At 46.3% G+C, this 23,220-nt stretch overlaps 1 protein-coding gene across 1 annotated transcript; it reads left to right on the forward strand.

Moving 5' to 3' along the window:
* The first annotated feature begins 708 nt into the window (after positions 1-708).
* Positions 709-23,189, forward strand: LRRN4 (leucine rich repeat neuronal 4). Its single transcript, XM_090051690.1, has 5 exons — positions 709-2,965; positions 6,669-7,393; positions 9,020-9,224; positions 13,153-13,290; positions 14,630-23,189. The coding sequence occupies exons 2-5, from the start codon at positions 6,706-6,708 to the stop codon at positions 15,966-15,968; spliced, it is 2,370 nt and encodes a 789-aa protein (XP_089907816.1). The 5' UTR covers positions 709-2,965; positions 6,669-6,705; the 3' UTR covers positions 15,969-23,189.
* Positions 23,190-23,220: the final 31 nt, after the last annotated feature.

Genomic DNA, 23,220 nt, shown 5'->3' on the forward strand with positions numbered 1-23,220 from the left:
AAATCCTATGTGCACATGTTTTCAAGGTCTTTAGGAAAGCATAACCTTAATCTCTGTATTATTGCTGAGGTGAAGAGGCCGGCCCAACACCAATATGTTTGTGCTGTCCAGAGAGAGTGAAGTTTCCAGACAGAACATGATCAATGCTCTTGTAGCCCGGGTGCACCCGGGGGGGTGCCTTGTCCTCCGATGATGGTGGCAGTGGTCAGGCAGGGTGCTGAGGAGGGGGTCAGCTACTAGAGCGGCTTCCTCCCCTCTCTATAGAGCTAAACTGAAAACAAGTACTTAACTATGTACCATTTATTACAAGAATAAAAACAGAAACTTAATATAAAACAGAATATTTACAAGGCTTATATAAAATATAATACTATATATAATATTCCACAATTCACATATAGTACCAAATATGAACCAAATAACTTACAACTTATACAACACAATTAAGACATAGGGATATTAACCTATATAACCCAAGTAAACTAACCATAATATTTCTTTAAACCTTCACAAATAACAATACCAATATACACACTGAGACATTAAAACACATAACCCATATAACCCCCCTTAAACAATACCCCTAGCTATATAGCTGTTAACATGACAACCTCAAAATAGGGAGTTCACTCAGCACCTCCCCGAGGGGTTTCCCTGAAGCACCTCCCCTTTAGGGCCCTGGGACGTGGACATGCCCCTCCCGCAATGGAGGGTGGAGGTGGCAGACCCTCCTCACCCATGTCAGCCTCCCCTGCGGGGCCCACTTCCCCAGTAACTCATGTTTCCTCTCTGGAGAAGTCAAGGCTCGTCCCCTGTTGACCAATCCCAAATGAGCCTCTCCCCAGTGGCACCTTCGGCTCTCCTCGATGGCCCTGTGCCCTGCACTGGGCACCCAGGGCTCTCTCTCTCTCTCTCTCATGGGAGGCAGGCCCTTGCTGGATCTGATACCCCAGTCTCACACCAGGGGTTCTCCCATTTCCCGGGCCCTGCTCTGGGCACCGGGGCTCTTTTAGTTAAAAGTGGAGCCACACTGCAGGGCTCCGTCACTCGGCCTAGGGCCAGGGCTACAAGCTGCTTCCAAGGCAGTTCTCCATGCCCCGACCTGTGCACTGGGTGAGGCCTGAGCAACCTTAAGCTGCTCCCAGGGCCAGCTCTCCATGTGCCAATCTGCACATCGACTGCCCAACCACTTGCTGGATTCACAGGCTCAAGCCGCCTCAAGTGGCTCCTAGAGCCTGATCCCTGTGCACCAATTTGTGCACCACTGAAGCTCAAGCAGGGTCCCGAGGGCAGCTGTCTCTGGAAGTCCTCTCTCCTCCCCGTCCCTCATCATCTCTCCCCAGCCTGCTGAGCACGCTCCCCCTTTATACTCTTCAGCGGCTCCACCCCCAAAGTTCTTCAGACCTGGCTGGCACAGTTCCGATTCAGGTCCGGGTGCTCCTTGCCCCCTCCCTTTGGAAAAAGGCAGGACATTGCTTCCCTTGTGCTGCCTCCGGATTGGTAGGCAGGCTCCGCCAATCAAACAGCAGACCTCGATGCTGGGACTCAACCCAAGTTCCGAAAAGGTAAGCCTGCTACACTCTTGTTATCCACTGTTTTCCAGTGGCAACTAAAGGGCCAAGGGATTTTCTTCATGCTTTCACTTGAAGCAGTTCTATTAGCTTCTTTCCTTCCTAGCATTATATTTTCCTATGAGATTATCACCTCTCTCCCCCTTACTTTTACTGTTGGTATGGCAATAGTGCCTAATGGTCCTAGCTAAGATCAGGGCCCTGTTGTGCCTGGTGTTTTGCAGACATGGAGTCCCCTGTCTCACAGTCAAGGCAGATCAGGAGTGTCAATCCTTTGGCCCACAGTCTGGATTCAGCCCATGGAGCTGTTTTACCCAGCCTGTGGGGGGCCCCCAGGGGCTGGGAATTTGTGGGCTGGGTGAGCAGGGACAGGGCCTGGCCACTAAGTCCCCAACTAGAGTCTGACTGGGCATGCCCATTGGTGGGGGGGAGAAGAGAGGAGAGGAGAGGCGAGCAATAGCTGTGTTCACCCCTATGCCATCTTTGCTTGCCCTACCACTGCTGCTTTGTCCAGATCCAGCCCAGGAGTGCAGGCAAACTGGACACCCATGAGGCAGATGATCAGAAATGGAGAAAAGAAACATTGCAAAGAGACTTGCCCAGGGCAACAGAGTTGGTTGGTGGCAGCTCTGGCACTAGCACCCGCAGGAGGACCCCTCCTAACTGATGTCAAATTCCTCCTAAGCCTGGAGCACCCACCGAATATGGCAACGTCTGGTCTTTGGCCCCTGGAGGGAGCGCCCAGCTCCCCACGATCCCTGCCTTGGCGTTCCAGGCGAGACCTTTGCTTCCCACATCTGCTGGGGCCCCTTTACATGTAAGGCTGCTATTAAAAGCCACTTGTCTCAAGCAAACGCCTCCAGAATTTGCACTTGTGTCTTCAGACTTCTCCTGAGAAATGTAAACAAGTGGTGACTTTATCAGCCGCTTAGGAAATATCAGGGCTGGTATCAGCAGACAAGCGTCAGCTTGAACCCTTCTGTAATAATCTCCCCCCAGGGTGGGTGGGAGAAGTGGGAGCTGGGAACAGAGGTGTTGATCTTTCTCTTTCCCTCCTCCCCTCAGAGCAGGGGAGGAGGAACATGTCCCCTGTGAGGAGGGGGGGTAATGGTGGGAACCCTGCTCCTAGTAAGGGTGAGAGAGCTGAAAGCGTAGACTAAGCCCAGCCCCACCCCCAGAGGGAAGGAGGGAGGGTGGGGGAGCTGGCATGCAGGGGAGTGGGACTGGAACGCACTCATCCCTAGCACTGGGCAAGAGAGCTGTGGGGGAAGCTGGGAAGAAGTCAGACCAAGGCACTTCACAGCCCCCAGCTGAGTCACCAGAGTGCATAAAACAAGCACAAGGCAATCAGAGCAGGCAGACAGGAGACACACGGCGTCAGCACTCCAGGACAGGTAGGTGCAAGCGGGTGTCATGCAGGGGTGAGTGGCTGGGACTGGCCCTGGCACCAGCACTATACCTAGACTCCTGGCAGCTCCAGGCAAACTTTTAGTATTGGGCTCCCTTTGCCAGCTATAATGGTAATAATAGTTATTATAATTTTCACCGTTTTCGGGCCCCCTTTCTGTCCAGGCCCCGGGCAGCCGCCCTGCTTGCCCACGCCTGTATCCAGCCCTGCCTGGCACTGACATGTCTGTCTATAGCCATCTCCCTATCTTGCAGGGTCCCTGCTCCCTGGGGACCGGTGCAATGGCAAAGGGCCGTGGGGCTGCTCTCGTGTGTTGAGGGGCAGGTTTTGACCCTGGTGGGGGGGAGCACAAGGGTTGCTGAAGACAACTTCCCTCCCCACTCCCCTGTCTCATCCCCTGGGAGAGAGAGAGCAGTTGAGACTCAAGGCCCCTGATCTCTTTGTTGTTCCTTAAAATGCTGGGCATGATTAAGGCAATGGAAATAATCACCAGAGCAGCACTGGGGGGAGCACGCTGAACCCAAACCATCCACAGAATTACCCCATTGCCGAGGCGTTTGGGATTGGGGCTCAGCATTGTGCTGCCTCACAAAGGACCATGACTAAGACACCAACCAAGGACTTGGGAAACCCAGTTCAGTTCTTTGTCCTGACACAGACTTCCTGTGTGACCCGGGACAAGCCACTTTGGGCCAAAATTTAAGAAGTGCCTGACGGGATTTTCCAAAGCACCCACTTTGGATCCATGGGCTTGGGTGCTTAGATGCCCTAACATGGAGACAGGAGCATTTCCCTCCCTCCCAGCAGTGTTGTGAGGTTGAATACATTCACAGCTACGAGGAATCAAAACTCGTGGCAAAGGTGATATCTTTTATTAGATCAGCTAGATATTTGCAAAAAAGAAGAGATCTTTATTTGCAAGTTTTTTAGGCCCAAGCACGCTTCATCAGGCAGAGGGGATTGCAAGGATTATAAAAGTTCTCCTAGGTAGAAATTAAAATTCATATTTCATACAAATTTACACCAAGATGGCTACAACCTGGATACCCTTCACAGCTATGAGACAGGCAGATGCTACAGTGGGGGGGTGGGCAAAGTAAATGGCTATCTCCACACACAGGTGCAGCTAGTGGTTTGTGCCTCTCTTCCAGGGGAAGGGTGCCTGCCTGCCTGAATGGGCTAGGTAGTAGTATTATGCACAATCCAGTAATGCTTACTCTGGAGGCCACACTGGTTGAATGGACACCTGCATTGCATTAAAGAGTCTGACAGGCACAGCAAGGGAAAAGGCGGTATGTTATATTTAGAAGTCACTGTTGGGAGAAAGTTACACCCATCCAGGTCTGTCCTGGACAGTCACTGTAGAATGAGACAGGGAAAGCAAATGGTTTCATTTAACTGAAGAGGCTAATCCGGAGCCAGCTCCCACAGGGAGCTGAGCACCTCCTCAGAGGTGCAGAGTGACCTGCTGACATTTGTGTGCACTGAGAGCACTCCAGGATGAGGCCCTGCCAGAAAAAACCCCAAACAGACGTGCCGAGACCAGAATGTGCCAGAGGAAGGCTGGAGGGAAGCTGTCTATTGCTCTGAAAGCGCTTCAGGAGGACAGTGCTTAGAGGAGGGAGGAGTGGTGCCCAAGGGTCAGTTGTGATGTAAGTCATCCTTCTCTCCCACACAAGGGCTCAGCACAAAATTCCCTGTTATTTTGGCCTGGCCTGAAGGAGCCACCCCAAGGCTGGAGTTTTGTCTGGAGTAAGCACTATGTGTCTCACAGGAAACTAGTGAGGAGCTAAACCATAGGGACCCTAAGAAAACATTTTTGAGCTGGGAATTTCTAAGGAACTCATCTCAAATAGAGAAAAGAGGCAGCTAAAGTGAAAGCAGAGAATGACTCTAAGCTTCTAGGTAACAGGTGCTGGGGACCTTGAGCTGAGGTTTCTGTAGGAGGAAAGGGTCTCTCAAGTTTTGGCCATTCTGATCCGGAGCCAGGTGGGCTTGTGGATGTCCTGTAATAATTATGTATCAGCAGGACCCTTGCCTGCTGAAAGCCTCCAAACCTGGCACTGCTAGACAAAAGGACATCAGTATAAAAGCCAAAAGGGTAGAAGCGGTGACGGGAGTGATCCAGAAACCCTAAGCAATGTAGGCCATGTCTATGCACCAAACTGTTGTTGGTATAGCTCTGAGTGCAGTTCTGTCCCCTCCCTGCTAGAATTCCTGAAAATCCATGAATGCATCTACTTCGGGAACCCCCCATCGTCCCCCCTGTAAGACTGAGTCACGAAAAAGCCACAAAGAGGAGGAGGACCCACCTCCTCCTTTTGCATTCACTGTTTTTCAATTAAGTCTGAGCCAGGCTTTAGGAGCCTGACTTTCAATGGGACTTGGACTGATCCACACTTAAAAGTTGTGCCAGCAAAGCTGTGTTGGTGTGAAAAAAACACACAGCCCTCATCTATATAACTGCACTGGCAAGAGCCTTAGTGCAGTGTAGTTATATAAAAGGGTCCTTTTGCCAGGGTAGCTCAGTCTGTTCCAAATGCTTCTGCTAATGTAAGCTGTTTCTCTACTTCAGGCCTTACCAGCAAGGTCTTCCTAGGGCAGACAAGGTGCTTTTACCCACAAGCCACACTGAACATTGCTGGAATCTGTGCTCTTAAATCACTTTGGCATTGCTGAAAAAGCCCCATTAAGAACTTCCTTTTTTAACCCAATGAGGAGCCAGTGGCCTTCCAGGCCCTAGCTCCCCACAGCCTGGCCATTGCTTCTTACAGAGCAAGCCTCAGCGAAGCAAACGTATTTGTTACCTTGCACTGGGGTCACCTAGAGATGAGTCCCTGCTTGCTCTGTATCAAAATTAAAACTAACTGAATGCTGCATGAGACCAGTGGTGTGACCTTGCTGTCTTTGAGCAAAATTATTAGGCTAGCTTACTGCAGACCTGTCCTTGTGACTAGTATTAATTGCGTTAGGGTTATGCTGAGGAGTCTTCCTCAGGCAAGGACTCCACGATGTTAGGTGTGCTATAAACAGGAAACTAATCATGGTCCCTGCTCCAAAGAAAGAGCTGGCCATCACAATTGGCTGCTGCTTTCCTCTCACAGATTCAGCTTTGCGCATACACCAGGTCAGTGCCATGGCAAGGAAGTTTGATGCCCGGGGAAAGCCTGCAGCAGCAGCCCACTCTTGCCCCATGCACAGATCCAGGGGGCACATGTCCCACCCCCACCCCAATGCTTTTCCCAGAATGCATGCAGCAGTGGGAGCCACCCTCCTCTCATCCCCCCCCAAAACGAGCTGCTTGTGGCTAGGTCCTGTGCCCTGCCCTGGCTAGGCAGCACCTATCCTTTGCTTTTGTGCTGGGGCAGTCACCCTGCCCACCCCTCCTTGCTACTGCACTGGACTAGGTAAAGAAGATAGTGCTGTACCTGTAAAACTTGTGATACTTTTTTGGCCTTTAGGGCGAAAGGTTTTTATGCACTGTTAACAAAAAGGATCACATGAGAATTCCACCCCACAGGACTCCTTTTTGCTTAGCTTTAATTACAACAGAGGTGCTAATTATCACTTCCCCCAGCTTGATGCAAGAGGCAAATGCTTATCAGTTTAAAATAGCTTGTGACAGCCTGGAGGGATTTTAATTTATTTCTCAACATTGCTGTTTTTCTTTCCCTTCCCTGGAAAAACAGATTTTGTGATTTAATTGAGCCACATTGAAGCAGAAGGATGTTTTCTCTCCTGTTCACCCTCTCTCCGCTGGTACTGATGGTGGCATCCAGCCCCACAAAAAGAGCAGAATCTCTGACACTGGGAGATTTTATGAATGTTTTCCTACTGGCTGAGGAAAGCTCATGGAAGAACGTAAATCTTAGTAGCATGTCCTGCGAGGAGATGAGGAACAACACATGGACCATCTTGCATCTGACCAACCACAACTTGAGCTCCTTTCCTGCCTGCTTGCCTGAGGTGGTGGAGACCCTGGACCTCAGCACCAACTTCCTGAGCATGCTGAATGGCACAGAGATAGTGAACTTGCCAAATCTGCATATCCTCTCTCTGAGACAGAACAACATTGAAGAAGTCATATGGGGAAGTGAAGCCCTCAGCAGTCTCCGAATCCTGGACCTAAGTTTGAATAAGTTGTCATCTGTGCCTTCATGCCAGGGCTCCTATCTGCCAAACCTAAAGTGGCTATCACTGGCTGGAAACCCCATCACACAAATCCAGCCATGGGCTTTCTCCTGTTACCCACAACTGCAGTTCCTGAACTTGTCTGCCACTCTGCTAGGGCAAGACACTGGTGGAGGGATTAGAGAGTCCGCCTTTGCCATGAGGATGCTACCAGGGGACACCAGCAGAAGGCCAGACAATACCATCCATGTGCTTGATCTGAGTGGGACCTCTCTGGAAAGATGTAAGTCTTAAATATTTGTGGTAAACATGGGGCCTGGTTTAGCTTGGCCTTGTTTTAGATGGTGGACAGCTTGGTTGATGCCAGGAGTAGAACTGGCATTTTCCAGAAGCAAAGGCAGGAGCTGCCGCTGCTGGCTAATTGGAGCTGCTGCAGGCATGTCTCCACTCCTGATCAGGCCTGGGAGGCACCTCACATGCTCCCTGGTTGTTATAAATTCCCTAGTATAGACAACCTTTTAGAAGGCTCAAAGGTTTTCCCTTCAGAGGGGAATCTAGAGGAATAGCTGTAGTGCAAACCTGGCAACTGAATGTGGCCACAAGAGAATTTCACATCCCTGCTCATAACCTCTCTCCCCACCCCCATGGACATGGATGGATCTAGGATTCTGAAAAGGCGGGGTGCAGATGGTGTGGCGCATCATCCCATATAACACAACACATTTTCTCCAAGTAAAAAGAAACTAGAAGTTTACTAATATGCTAGGGGTTTAGGGCTATATTATTCAGTTTAAGGTTGAGACACACATACATATAACTTCATTAGAATGAGTTAAGAACAATCTGCAGGGGTGACACAGGAGCTCAATTACCAGGACCAGCTACAGACAGAAGAACTGCAGAACAAAGGCTAGCTGGATTGGTGGGACATCAAGGCCATTAAAAAGGAGAGGGTTGTTAACATCTGTGGACTAAAGAGTCTAGAAAGGATCAGGTAGATGAGGATGAGCCATGAAGTCAAGGGACTCCTCAGCACTTCCTGACTAGAAATGCTGCTGCCACTGCCAAGCAGTTGGTTTTAAATTTTGGGTGGAGCAGGGATCAAAAGGGATGCAAGTGCACCAGTGCACCCCCTTGGATCTGTCCCTGCCTGTGGGCAATAGTGTTATCCTCTCCTATCAACCAGCTCTCAGCCTTGGATTTATCTTTGATTCCTCTCCTCCCAGCCAGACTCTGTGAAACCCAGCCTCTGGTTTTAGAGTCATATTTCTGGAATTAGCCTTTCCTTCCACAATTCCTACAGCCCAAGGCCTCACAGTGTTAGGCACTGTATATCTACATGGGGAGAGACAGTCCCTGCTCCAAAGATGTTACAGTCTAGAGAGACCAGGTAGAACAAAGAGAAGACTTCATCCCATTTTATAAACAGGGAACTGAGGCACGCATAGATTAAATGACTTGCCTGAATCCCAGTCTGCTCCCTGAACTGCAGGGCTGTCCCTCTTCTCTAGGACAGTCTTTCCTCTCTCTCTCTCCTGGACTCTTATCATATTTCATGAAATAAAATGGGTATAATAATTCCTCACTCAGTGCTTTGTGAACCATTTGTTAAGGACTCTGACAAAGGAGCTGCAGAAGATCAAGGAAGAATTACAAAGATTTGCAGTGCTGTAAATCTACAATCATACCCAGCAGTTCCCTACTTGAGAGTCCAACCACATGCCTAATAAATATGCCCAGCTCTCCATGCAGTGAGAGTACATGTTCTCCTTGACTACTTGGGAAATAACCCTCAGGAATATTTGTTTGTCAGTGAAACTCCACCCAGAGCCCACTACTTCTTGACAAGTCAGAAATCCAGGACCATCCTCCATTCACATACCAGTTAAAAATCTCTTCTCTGCTTCAGTACAACAGGAATGGACCCAAGACCTGCCCAACCTTAGCTCCCTCCATCTTACCAGGATGACCCGGTTGAGAAGCCTTGATACAGATCTCTTCAAGTCTATACCAAGTCTGACAGAACTGAACTGCCAGGACTCCCACATGCTGAGTTCAGTGAGGACAAAGATATTTGAAGACGCTCCACACCTGAGGTTCCTCATATTCCAAAAGTATGTTTCTTTTGCTCTTTGCTCACATGTATGTAATTATTCCTGCTTGCTGAGAGTGTTGTAGCCCTGAATACAGGACCCCTTCCAGCTTATCGCACACACAGAAGGGATGTTCCACCCTTTCCAGAGCCATTTCAAACTCTGAAGCATGGGGCAAATTCAGTTGATGCAGCTGAACTCGGATTTCCCATTCTGGGGGGTAGAGACTCTGTCCTTAAAGGCACCAGAGAGATGACAGATCTCCCCAGCGTGGGGAGAGTTCCTTGCTAGGGGAGAGTGGTACAGTATCTATTTATGGACTACAGCTTTTGGTATGATAGGGGCTTGCTGGGGAAGTGCAGCTGGAGCGCACTGCTCTTCCAAGACTCTTGGCTGTCGGACAGCTGCCTAGGAGCCATATTCAGCTGCTCCAGCTATAAGGCTGCTAATAAAACAGGCCCTAGGATCAAGGAGACAACAGGCTTCTTTGCTACGCCCACTGGATACTGGGAGAAGCAGAGAACCTGGTTCCCATGAATGCTGTGAGCCAAAAACTGTATCGTGGTACAGTGATGCCCTAAATTTAGTTTAGGAGCATGCTGCAATTATTGGCATGCATAAATGTATTGCGATTCCTGTACTGCTTCTGTCTCTGAGTGGATCCACACATTAGAAAAGCTTATTTCACTGAATCCTGAGCAGAGACACTGAAATATAAACAAGAGGAGAATCTGGTTAAACATTAATGATCTGCCTCTTAATCACTCCCATCTTGAAAAATACCTGACCTCTCACACCTCCTCCCCTTGGATTTTTTAGCCTCTTATGCCTCTTGGTTTTAATGCTTTCACTAGACATTCGGAGGCTGCTTGACTGGAGGTTTATGGGGCCAAATTTTGTGCTACTACATACAACTCCCCTGACTTCAGTTTCAAGGGTTGTGTCAGTAATATTCCTGGGGGACAACGCTAAGACGTGCTTAAAACAGAAACTTGAAATATCGGCATACAAAATCTACTGACTGCAAGAGAGGCTTAAAAATCAATGGGTTGCTACAAGAAAAGTGATGTTCTCTTTGTGCCATCTACTTTCTGAGACTTTTTAGGGTTCATACTGGGTAGTTATTTTAAGCTCTTCTATTCAACTGTAAAGGTTAGAAACTGTTTCCTTAATGGGAGCTAAGATTCTGATATCATCACTTGACTCTGGGATCTGGAGTTTTAAGAAAAAACTACTGAGAGAGACAAAACCATGAGAGTTAGCAACGCTGTGGCTTGCCCAGGTCACACAGCAGGTCAGTAGCAGAATCACCATGGAGAATGGGGAGGCTTTCTGGTGCCCAGTCCTGCATCCACCCTCTAATGTACTAGACCAGCTGTCAATAATGTTTTCTAGTGGTGTGCTGAAATGACCCAACTCAGGTCCAAGGAGGGCCAGAGCTAGGACCTGGCTGCTATCACTGCTCCTCCCCACTTCTCCTTCTCTCTGCTGCCCAGTCGCCCTATGGGCAAAGTCCTCACCAGCTCCACAAGCCAAGTCCAATGGTCCCACAGGCCGAATCTGGCCTGTTGACCATAGATTGCCAACCCTTGCACTAGACCACGCTAATTTAAATAACTCATTGCCAGTGTCCCTAGTGACCCCAGTGTTAAAGCAGAACCTGGTACTAACTTGTGAAGTACAACTACTTCACTCAAGTAGCACCAAGGCCTTAGGGATGTACCTTCTACGCATGGTGGAAGATTATATGTATATGGCAGTGCGGCTGAGAGATACAGAGATTTGGGGATAATAGAGTTCCTTGTTCAACGTTAGATTAAAGGAACTTTTTGATTCTTTGCCAGAAGCGAGTCACACTGAAAATACATTTTGCTCCACTTACCCGACTGGTTACACAGCAATTAATAATTCCTGGAGACAAAGCTATAAGCTTGAAGGCAATTTGCCAAAATAGAGACTACACTGCAAAGAAAGCAGTCAGCACTCATTAATAAAAGGACTGGGGGATACTGAGGAAAATCATATAAGATATCAGCACAGATTATGAGTCTTGCAGAAAACAAAGTGAGGGGAGTAGGGCGGGGGGAGAAACCAGCCCTGGGCACTGGCTGTATGAAAGGAGGACAGAATACAAGCTGTGAGCAAAGGGAAGACCAGGTTCTGCTCTTGGACACACTGCTGCACTTGAGAACAGAACTGACACAGTATCTTACAGAACATATGCAAACCCCCTGCCTCACAGATCTGATGCTCTACCTGAGAAGGAAAGAGCGCTAGACACATCAGGCCCACGAAGATGTGGTGGTATTGGCCATGGTATCAACCCCAACCTTTCAAAAATCATGAATTGTACTTAAAAATGGAACTGGCTTAGAAATCATGAGATTTAAAAAATGCACTGTAGGTGCTTTTTCTTTGCTACAGGCTTCTGAACATTTAGGATGGACTTGAATTGCATTTTCAAGCATTTCTTGAAAACCTTTCTGAAAACCTCACCTGTTCTTGTAAATTAAACTGAGATTCTCTTATAATCATAGGCAAATCGCGATGTTGAACAGGGAGATGCAGATGGTGAGCTGCATCATCATATGTAACACACTACACATTTTTCTCTAGATAAAAAGAAACTAGAAGCTTGCTAATATGCTAGGGCTATATTATTCCAGTTAAAATTGAAACAAAAACAAACATAACTTTCTTGGAAAGTGCATTACCTCGCTATATCATACATTATGTATAAATAAAACCCCACAACAAATTAGGCAAAAAATAATCAAAAGATGTCATTTCCTTAGTCCTGTGGTCATTAGAATTAAATCTCCATTTTGTTCAGATTCACAAAACAATACCTAGCCGTCTTGAGCATGTTGAGCGAAAATTATTTCAAGATCTGAGATGATGTTTTCACATCTGAGTAAGTGTTTTTAGCTACGGAAAAAGTAGTCTTGAGGGCTGTGAAGCAGGAGCTACATTATTAGGTAGAGCCAGCGGACAGCAGAAAAGGAGGGAGAGATGTTAAGACCTGTGTAGATTATAATGAGCCATGAAGACAAGTCACTCCCTCACTGCTCCCTGAAAGGAAATGCTACTTCCACTGCCAGGCAGTTGGTTTTAAAATTTGGATAGAGCAGACGTAAAGGAAAGTGTGAGACTACACCACTGCACCCCGCTGGATCCACCCGTACCTATAATCACCTGACTTTGGATGCTGGGACTTTGGGAAGCATACCAACTATCATGAGATTTGCCAACACTGCATTTGTGAGAATACCAATGAGAGAAAGGATACAAGAAATGCTAAAATTACATTGCAATTTCAAACACAAGGAGATGAAAGGATTGGGCGACTACATCATGAACAAGGGTGGAAGAAGCTGTGGAAGCAGACATGAATCCAAGTGTTAGAAGAATAAAACACAGTTTAATTAGGGTTGCCAACGCTGACTGAAGCTATTCCAGATTTTTTTCCCCCCCAACATGACATACTGTCCTTAATTGTACTGTTCAACCCGTTCACAATATCAGTGTCCTGGATTGCTTTCAATAGTCACCAGGAGATCGATACTGATTCCAGTAGTCTCCCAGCCAGTCTGGGAGGTTTGGTAACCCTAAATTGAATGGAGCAGACCTCTCAAGAGTGGAGGCCTTTTCCTTTCCAGCTGCAATCCCAAATGCATTCTTGTTATGAATAACTTTATGCTCCTGCAGGGAGTGAATCATAGCTGGGATAAATAGCATCAGGCTGATATAGAGGTACAAGCCTGGGTTTTGTTAGAGCAGGGGGAGGGAATTAGTAATCTGCTAGTGCTATCAGTTGATAGAAGATTGCTATCCCCTCAGGGAGCAGGGAAAGCTGCAGGCCCTCTCATGTTACAGAGTTGTTAACACAGTCCAGCCCTTGGGCCCTAGCCAACATGAGTTCATTATGATCCTGTTTCTCAACTCCTAGCTGTAACCTGAGTTCTTTTGATCCCTGGAATACCAGTTCATCAGAGAACATTGTCATCAACCTGTCTGGAAATCCTCTACAGTGCAACTGTAAGCTTTCATGGCTGCTCTCTGATCCCGCAAGAATTGTTCTGGAAAGGTAAAGCACCTTATATACCTGCATGCTGTGTGCATTCAAATAGATACAGCCCTCGCCTTTTCATTGAGATTTTTTGCTGCAAACTATTCACAGACAAGATTGCTTTCCTGTCCATATTATCCATATTCCTTGTCTGTTCTTACTCTTCTCCAAGAATGCAATGAAATTTGGGCTCATTATATCTGAAAACAACAATGCCCTATGACCAAAAGCAAAACTGGAAAATGATGTCACCTACAGATTCCACTTTAGGAGCTAGATAATTTATTCTCTGCCTCCACACTTAGTAATTTTTTTTCTATTAGTGCAAATAAAATATGATCTAGATCAGCAACCTGAAAGGTGCTGTGCCCTACCAAACAGGAGATCAGCAAGTCAAGTCTGCAGCTCCTCAGCCAGCAATGGCTAAGAATATCATGGAACAAATTACACAGCACTCAGTGGTGCCCCTCACTGTCATCTTGAAAGTGGGATTATTCATTTTAGCTGGGGAGACTGATCCTTTGAAATGCTGTATATGCAGTGCCACCACATGAGGTGGGTAGCCTCCCAGTCATGGGATACTTGCTGCACCTTGCAAAAAAAGGAGGTAGCCAAGTTAGCATGATGAGGGAAATCACCCTGAAAATACAAAAGTATAATCAAGAATTTGCCTGGCTCTGGTCCTAGATTTCATACTTCCCAGGGAGAAATCAGGGGTCTGAATGATATTAGCAAAGGGGTGGGCAAAAAAAATACCCACAGGCTGGATCTGGCCAGCCAGCAGATTTGATTGTTCTGCCCAGCAGCATCAGCTGCGGACCAAGGAGAGGGTTCCACAGTGCTGGGTAGGCGGTGATGTCAGCTGTGGGTGCTGCCGGCAGGTTCAGGAGGCCTGATGCAGAACATGCTGGCGGCATCCACAACTGATGCCACTGCCCTCCCAGCACAGACAGAAGCTCCTGCCTGGAGCCCTGATCCTGATCCAGAACCTGCTGGCAGCATCAGTTGTGCACACAACCAGTGAGTTCTGCATCAGGGCTGCAGAACCCACTGGCTGTGGCCACAGCTGATGCCATCACCTCCCTGCCACAGTGGTAGTCCACATCTGGATCTACAGCTGAGCATCAAGGCTCCTGGCAAACTACAGTTCTGGCTGGGTTATGGAAGGGGAGAGAGAGGGACAGAGAGAGAAGAGAAGGATGTGGCCCTTGATGAGTCACCAAAACTTAAGTGGCCCTTCAGCTAAAATAATTGCCCACCCCTGTATTAGCAGCTCATTAATGGGGAAGAGTTAGAGGGGTTGGCAGTGCCTTCCAATAACTGTTATGTCTTCTTACTGGTTTGTTTCATCTCCTAGGAGAGCAAATACAACTTGCAACACAGCCCCAGGAGACAGAGATATGCCATCATCATCCCTTTCACTGTTACTGCTCTATGAAGAGTGCCAGTCGAGAAGAAATGACACGCTCCCAGAGTCAGTAACTCCTTTTCACAACGACAGCCCTTCCCACTTCACTATTAATAACCCTACCAGTGCAGCAATGCTGACAGACCCATCTCTGGTCCCCTTAGATGTGGTGAGTGATGCCATTATATCACAAAGCACAGTTAGTGTGACAGGGATGGAGCTAATGAAGGAGAAGCCCACACATGGCATCCATCCTCTTTACAGAGAGGAAACATTATCCAAATCTGTTGACAGCCCTTCTACTGTAGCACCAGAAGCTACCTCTTCAGACATCCTGGAGGAGCTTTTTAGTAATTCTTTTATGGAGCACAACACCATGAGTACAACTCAAACAGATCAATCGAAGGAAAATGCCACAGTAGCCATTAACCTTTTCCACCATGAGGTAAAACTTCATCAATTTACTAGTGACCCTTCTACTGATACGAGAGTTACAGACTCTCCGATGTTGCTCACTGAACTTTCAAAATACTCCTTAACTCCACAGGACACCATAAACACATCTCTAACAGACCAACTGCAGCAAGGCTCTTTCAAGGCAAAATCTAACCCAGATCCTACACAAGCTGAAATACCAATACACTATGTAGAGGACTATGAATACGAAGATGAAGAAAAGGAGACTGCAACTCAACCAACACATGTCCTTTGTGACTACAATCCTTGCAAACACCTCCAGAAACCATGCTCTGAACTTCAAACCTTGTCTTCATGTCTGTGTCCTGGACTGTCTGGAGAAGACACTGTCCCTGATTCCCCAAGGCTCAGAGAGGTGTCTGAAATTACAGACACCTCAGCCCTGATCAACTGGTGTGCTCCAAATTCAGTCGTGAATACCTACCAGCTAGTATTCCATGCTGAAGGTAGTGAGGAAGGCCAGACATCCTTCGATGAGATTTACACCACTGCGAGGCAGCACACACTGTATAAGCTGTCACCAGACACCACCTACCAGGTCTGTGTGATTGCTTTGAACAAAGCAGGAGCCAGCCAGAGAGAGAAGGTCTTAAGCAATCCATGCACCCAATTTAAAACAAAGCCCAGTTACAAAACCATCCTGGCTGCCTTGTCTGCAACAAGCGGGCTTTTTCTCCTTACCACCATCATACTGTCTGCATGCCTCTGTAAGAAATGCAGAAAGCCTCAAGCTGAGCAATATGGCACACACCTCGTCTCCTACAAAAACCCAGCATTTGATTACCCATTGAAACTGCAAACATACGATTAGCCCCAAGCCCTTTTGTTGACAACTTTTGTAGTAAAATACCTTATAACAGCACATCTCTAATTGGTATCCAATTGCCCCCTGGGGTTTATTTTAATTTTTCTCGTAGGGCAGATTTAACCCCTGCTGTAAGGCCACTGGTGTTAAGTGGATTAGACCAGGGATGTTAAGTGGATCTGAATGCTTTAGCTTTGTTGTGAGAGATCCCCACCTAGCCTGTTGTTTCCCAGGTCTCCACTTTTCTTCCATTTCCAAACAGCAACTGTGTTTTGAGTGGTTTCTTATTTTGTAGTCATGTGTAATTATTCGCCTGGGTCCTGAAAACCCAGCAGCGATTTTAAAACAGTGTGTGTGGTGAGGGGCAGCAATTAGAGTAGCCTAGGAGGTAGATGCACAGTCCTATGGTTCTTTGAAGTGGGTGCTTATTTAACCTAGTCTAAGATGGCATTGAAGTGCCCAGAAAAAAAAGCCTCGATAGGAATAATCCCCAGCATCCACAGAATACCTTTTATCTGCAGGTATCAAAGAGATCTTTGACAAAGAGGTAGATAGACTGAAGACTAGGATGGACAATTACAATCATTTTGTCTGACTTCATCACAGAGATGATAACAGATTCCACAGAGTGAAATGTTTCAAGACCTGTAAATGCCAAAGAGAAACAACATCCAACCTTGTCGCATTCATCCCCAGATTTTTGTGGAAAAAATAAGACGCAAAATGACTTGTCCAAGATTTTAAAAGGCCCTTAGTGCCTACCTATACTTGCAGCTAGACACTTAAAGGGAATTGCAAAGCACTTTCTGGTGCTTGCTTGGCTTTTGGGATCTGATTTGGAACAGTTTTAACCACTATGTGTAGATCTGTACAGCATCCCCACTGGGTCCATGGGAGACCCACGTGCTCAAGCTCACCCTGCTCCCCTATTTGTATGCCTCAGACCCAGAAATGGGGCAGTGAGGATGCTCTGGATACACCCTGTGTGGCAGCTTTCAAGTACACTAAAGACAGAGGTCCGGGGAGCAGCTGTGGGGAAGGGAGGCTTTTCTTCCTGCATTTTTGGGTTTGGTGTATGTGAGGAACAAGACTTAACAAACACAAATACCTTAGAGCATAAGCTCCTTGGGGTAGAGGCCTCCTTGTCTGTTCTGTTTGTACAGGGATTGGTACCCCTGGTCTGTGAGTGAGGCTCACGTGGCACTACCACACTGAATAATAATAAAAAGGAAGAAGATTGTACAGAGCCTTCAAAATAGCAGTGGAACAAGGAAATAAATTATCATGTGGTTCACAACTGCCCACCAATCGGGTACTGATTAGTGCCCGATGCCTCAGTTGATCCAAGGATTTAATAGAATAGTCATTTATTTGGGGTTGATCCAGCCAGTCATTGGGAGGCAGGCGGCTAAATACTAATGCAGTCTACTGGGTATAAGCACAATAATGTTAAGTACTGAGATCCTAGCCACTCCTGATGGAAAACCAGACTAGGATTTTCAAAAGCACATAAGGGATTTGGATGTCAGTTCCCTTCATTTTAATAGAAACCAGCATACAGATCCCCGACATAGATTTTGGGACTTTTTTCAAAGCTGAGATTTTTCCAAACTTTTTCACAAGAAAAGGGATTTATCCTTGTCAAATGTTTTTGTCTCTCTATTGTTACTCAAGGTCCTGTGTCTCAGGCTTCTTCCCAGAGATACTGGACAGATATAATCTATGGACCTTTGAGATCCTGAAGAATAAAAGGTGCTCTATAAATGTACAAGTGTCTATGTTCTGTTAGGCAGACAAGGTTCTTTGGGTGAATCTGATATCTTTTATTAGACCAACTAAATAGTTGGGAAACAATGCATCCCTGTATGTTCTGTTAGTTATTTTTAACATGGGAGGGAAGGGGAAGGGGAAATCACATGCCCTGTATTAATAAAAATAAAATGCAGCGCAATGATGAAATAACCATAGAATGGTTTTTGCTTTGAAGTCAACACACTTATCCAATGACAACACTGAGACAGTCATGTCTGTGACATAGAGTCTGAGATGCTAAGTGCATCTCTTTTCATGAGGTTTTTTTTTATTGATACTACTGGATTTTTGTTCTAGAAATCAGTACTGAATCTTTAAGCCTTAATTTTCCCTCCACTGGGACAGGGATCATGGTTTCACAGCTTTGTGCAACATACCAGAATAAGAGCCTGATCGGAGTCTTTGATGATAACAAAGAGCAACATGAGAGAGAGGATACAGCAGCCAGGGAAGAAAAGTGAACAAGACCAACTACCAGGCATTACCTGAGGCACAAGGCGATTTGGATTAAAATGAGATTTAAAGAGGGATTTACAACCACTCATGACTATCTGTAAAATCCCAAACAAGCCAATTTAGGCCTCTATCACGGCACCCAGAGCTGGGGCTGGGGGGTGGGAAATATGGCCTGTAGACAGAATGGCCTAGAAGGCCATTTGCCATCTGGCCCGCAGGGCCCCTCCAGAAAACAATTATTGCCATCCTGCAGCAACCCCACTGAAAGCCAGTGGGAGGGAGACTTTCAGAAGCTGTGCGCCATCAGACTAAAGTAAGCTCTGTGCCTCCACCTCTGTGGGTCTGCCAGCACTCCAGCTAGGAGCCCCATGTGAAAGCACCAAGCATAATGGTGCATGCCAAGGCAGCTGGCAAACAGGAAGCGAAGCTCCTGCCTCCAGGTGCATGTGGGTGTGGATGCAGTTAGTAGGAGAGTCTGGGCCCCCTTGCAGCACACCCCCTCCTTCCCCCTCCCCATGATGCACAGCCCTTGCCACTAGTGGCAGCAGTAACAGGCAGAGGGCCCTTGGGGCACTCATGGCCCTTGATGGCAAGCAGCTCCGATTGAGTCCTGGGAGCTGAACGTGGCAGCATGGAGCTGGCCTGGCCTGCTAATGCACCTTCAGACCAGACCGGGCTGGCTCCATACCAGCATGTGCAGTGCCCAGCACTGCAGATGGGAGCTGCATGCTGTCAGGCCAGGCTGGCTCCATGCCTCCATGTGGCTTCCAGCACTCTTGTGGGGAGCTGCACCCACAAACCCCACTCCCACCCACACATATTCCACCCTCACCACCCCCCATACCCACACCTATACAAATCCCATTCCCCCCTTCCCCACAATATACAAGAGTAAGACTTTATTTTAAGCTATTATGCAATCAGCTCTATATACACTAGGCAAACGCATGTAAATCAGGACAAAATTTAAATAAAATTATAGTATGTTACAGTAGATGTTTGATTGTTAGCGTATGGAACCAGAAAAAAAAAAAGGTGGCAACCTCCCTCCCACAAGGAGTTCCTTCAGGGACAAGGGGAGGGACTTGTGTGGCAAAAGTCAGGGGTTAGGGAGTGGGACTTCTGGTCCCAATTTGGTGACCAGGGGGCAGGGCACCTGCCAAGTGACGGGGCTAGGGTAGCCCTCAATAGCTCACCAAAAAGACGTTAAAGCAGCCCTCCAGCCTCAATAAGTACCCATCCCTGAGCTAGAGGAAAACTTTCAGCACCTTTTTTTTTTAGTAATAGCATTATCGTGATTACAAGGCAGTCAGTAGAGGGTAATACAATGCACACCCCTCAGCAAATCTGACAGATAAGAAGAAACCTAGACACACATCAGACAATGCAGCACAGGTGGGATGAGGAGGGATACAATTGAGCAGCACACTTCTAATGTGGTCACTGAGCACCATGCTGGATTTTATATACTACCAAGTCAAAAACACACGTGCAAGGCTAGCAAGCTTGTAACACCATGGTGCCCTATTTAAGCCAGGTACTCAACATCTGGGTATGAAGCATACTTAGATGTTTCTGCTGCAGCTGCCCCTCTCCTCCATCTACCGTGGAGCTGTGAAAAGGAATCAAGGGCAGCCCAAAATGAATTAGAGTATGCTCTCTTTGAGACAACTTTGGAGAAGAAGTCCCATCTCCCAGTTCAGCCCTTACATCTAGGTCTCAATGAAAAGCAGGTCTCTAAACAATTCAGAAAAAGCACTTACTGCAGGGCCTCAATCCAAGAAACACTATTAATGGCATCAGGTCCAGTTGTTCACTCAGGGGTCAGTAAAGCAATTACTTCATAGTAGCCCACCCTACATCTTAGCCCCACCCCACTTCAGCTTTCTTCTTCTCAGATGCACCAGGGTTGTAAGCAGAGGCTCAAGAGTGTCTCTTAAAAGAGACAACACCACTCGTTTAACAAGCTGTGTAGCTAACACATGCAGTGCTGAGCACAACACACATTTCTCACACAAAACTAACACTTTGGCACCACTCGTTTTGGCAAACTATAACATCAACTATAACCTGCCTAAACAAGGAGACTGTAAGAATAGTTACAAATTATGATAAAGCAACCAATAAAAAGCCTAACTACCCCACTGATGGATGAGCCAGACCCCTTTGGTGCAGAGCAGAAGCCTGCTTCTGGAGCAGTAGAGGTCTTGTAACAGGTGCATTCTATAGAGGAAGAGTATTCTACATATTAAAGTGCTGCTGAGGTGGACTGAAAGAACAGCAGCCTTCACCCAAAAGTGAACATACAAGCAAAAGGGAATACAGCACTTTTTATTGAACAGGAAAGCTATAAAAGGAAGCAAGTTAAAACTCAGTTTTGTATTATTCTTAATGTTTAAGAGGACTACAGATAAGATCGTTTGCCTTGCTTTTTCTGCACATTGGTGCTATTCTCATCCCCTCAGTCCTAACAATAATAAAACACGAGAATTTAAGATTTTACTGTTACCTTGGCTGTTTTTTTCCCCTTCCTCCTTTCCTTGAAAATATAGCCAGTGGCAGTGCTGATGTGAGGTCAGTAATTGGTCAGACACTCAGCATTTGCAGAATGAATGTGAATAATGGTTTTCTTAAGAAGTATATGCATTTGAACCTGTTTGCTTTACAAACACAAGTTACTGCATGCTTACTTCTTCATAAGGAACAGCTGATACCAAGTCCATGATGAATTCTTCTAATTGTTAACATCTGTTCTTAGCTGCTTCTATCAAAACACAGATATCTCCAAGAATGAACTATCAAGTGCTGCTGGAGTAACTGACAAAACAGACCAGAAAAAGCCAACCACTCTGCACCTTTTAAACAGCTTATTTAAAACAAATGCCTTGAACACACAACACCAGATAAGTGAATAATTAACTAAATACAAAATCAAGTTATATAACAGTGTAACTTTTATTTATAAATAAGTGCTGAGGCACTGCGTGCCAACATTATCCTTCAGTGGTCCAATGCTTTGCCATTCCCTGCCATCTTTACACACACACACACACGTGTATCTCACAATATTTGTGGTGATAAAGTAAAAGGGATGAATGACCTGGTGGACTTTAGTCTTCCCATTCTAAACCTAGGTTCTTAAAAAAAACAAGATACTCCAGTTTACTAAACATTCAGAGTTTAAAAAACAGATGTTTAGAGGATGTGCTTTATGTTTATCCTGTGACAAAACGACAGAAACTCTGACTGCAGCATAGGGAGATGGCCAAGACTGGTAGTTACTAAAAAATCCTGCTGTGCACCATGTCTATACAAATTTAAATATAAAAATGTAATAAAATATTTCATATATACAAACATGTAGAATCACAATGCTCAAAACATGAAAATATATTTACAATAAATTCACTTCTGGTGATATAGCAGCCTAATCTAACACACACCTCTTCAATTCAGTCATTTAAGCCTTCACAAATCAACATTTTGTTACTACATGCAACATGCTGTACGGGGCTCCAAAAGATTAAAAAAGTAGATTTTGTTACTGGTGATGTGATCCATTCTATGCAGTTCCTTCTCCCATACTTTTTGTAGACAGAATAGCAAGGGACAAGAATTTAAATGTTGTAACTTTAAATGGTTTTGCTTTGACTTGATCCTGGGTAGAAAACTAGAAACAGTAATGCCTATTGAACACCAAGGTACACGAGACTCACTGCCAGAACATGAAGCTCTAGATCAGTAGTTCTCAACCTTTTCAGAGGCAGATCACCCCTCTAAAACCTTCGAGTGTGGCGGCACCCCTGGTTGAGAACCACTGTTGTGCTCAACTTACCTCACTTGTTCTCAAGCAGGTGCTGATGTCACCAAGTAAAGCTGGCCTAACATGCCTGCATTCCGCCTGCTTTAGGGTTTTCTAACAACCCTAAAACAGGTAGGAAAGCTGGCTTACACTGAAGCACTTCCTAGTCCAACCCTCCATGTATCTTTGAGAAACAGAGATGGAATGCACCTCTGTTTTCAGGAGAAAAGTGCATTGGGTGGTTTTGGGGGGGAGGGGGGGGGGATGCGAGAGTACAGACCAGGAAGGGTCCAAGCAGTCTCTCCTGCCTGTTTTAGGGTTAACCGAGGACCCTAATGCAGGAGGAACATGCATGCTGCAGCCTTGTGTGTAGGACAGTTTTACCTGGCTGCCAGTGGCAGCAGCATTTGCATCACAGCGCCATTGTTGAAAACCACTGCTTTAGATGTTTCCAATGTAATCATTACATTTAGACAAATGTTGAAACTTCTGCTATTAGAAGTTCTTAAAATATCCAAGCAGTTCTGTTTTTTGTTTTTAAACTAATGCTACCACAAACAGGGAATTCAACACCCAGGTTTTGTGCTACCAGTTAACAGCTGCAATCATATGCCTTTGAATACAAACTTATTTTACCTACAGGCAGTACACTGCACTTAACTATAATGTAACAGGAACCCTTTAGTCTTGTTCCTGTAACTGAAAAAGATAGATTATAATGTTTAAAGTATTAGGTGAACTACCATCCTAATGAACAGTGAGCCAGAATTTAAATCAGATTTAAGTTTCAGAAGATGTTATTCCTTTTATTTTTGTAAAAACTAATAAGTAATATGGTTTTTCTAGTGTAGAGCTAAGCACAGTATGACACTTGTATTTATCAATCTTTTCCCTCAGCTCTAACATGTATAACCTCATCCACGGGTGACTGGTGCCATCTTGGAGATTCCCCCCAACAGCAGATCTCAATGCCTGGAGGGAGCTCCCCCATAGCTGATCACTGCGACTGCTTCCGGGAGCGGCTGTGGCCACTTCTGGGAGAGGCTGCAGCAAAAAATCAGCCAGCGCTTGCAGGGAGAACACAGGCACTCCCACTTGCCCATTGTCTAAGCAGTGGGCATGGCAAATCAGGGGGTGCTTGTGCACCCCACTGCACCCGCTACATGTTGCCATTGACCTCATCAGTAC

The sequence above is a fragment of the Crocodylus siamensis genome, chromosome 1 (genome assembly GCF_052110815.1).
Source record: "Crocodylus siamensis isolate JL-2025a chromosome 1, ASM5211081v1, whole genome shotgun sequence".
NCBI classification, from domain to species: Eukaryota; Metazoa; Chordata; order Crocodylia; family Crocodylidae; genus Crocodylus; species Crocodylus siamensis.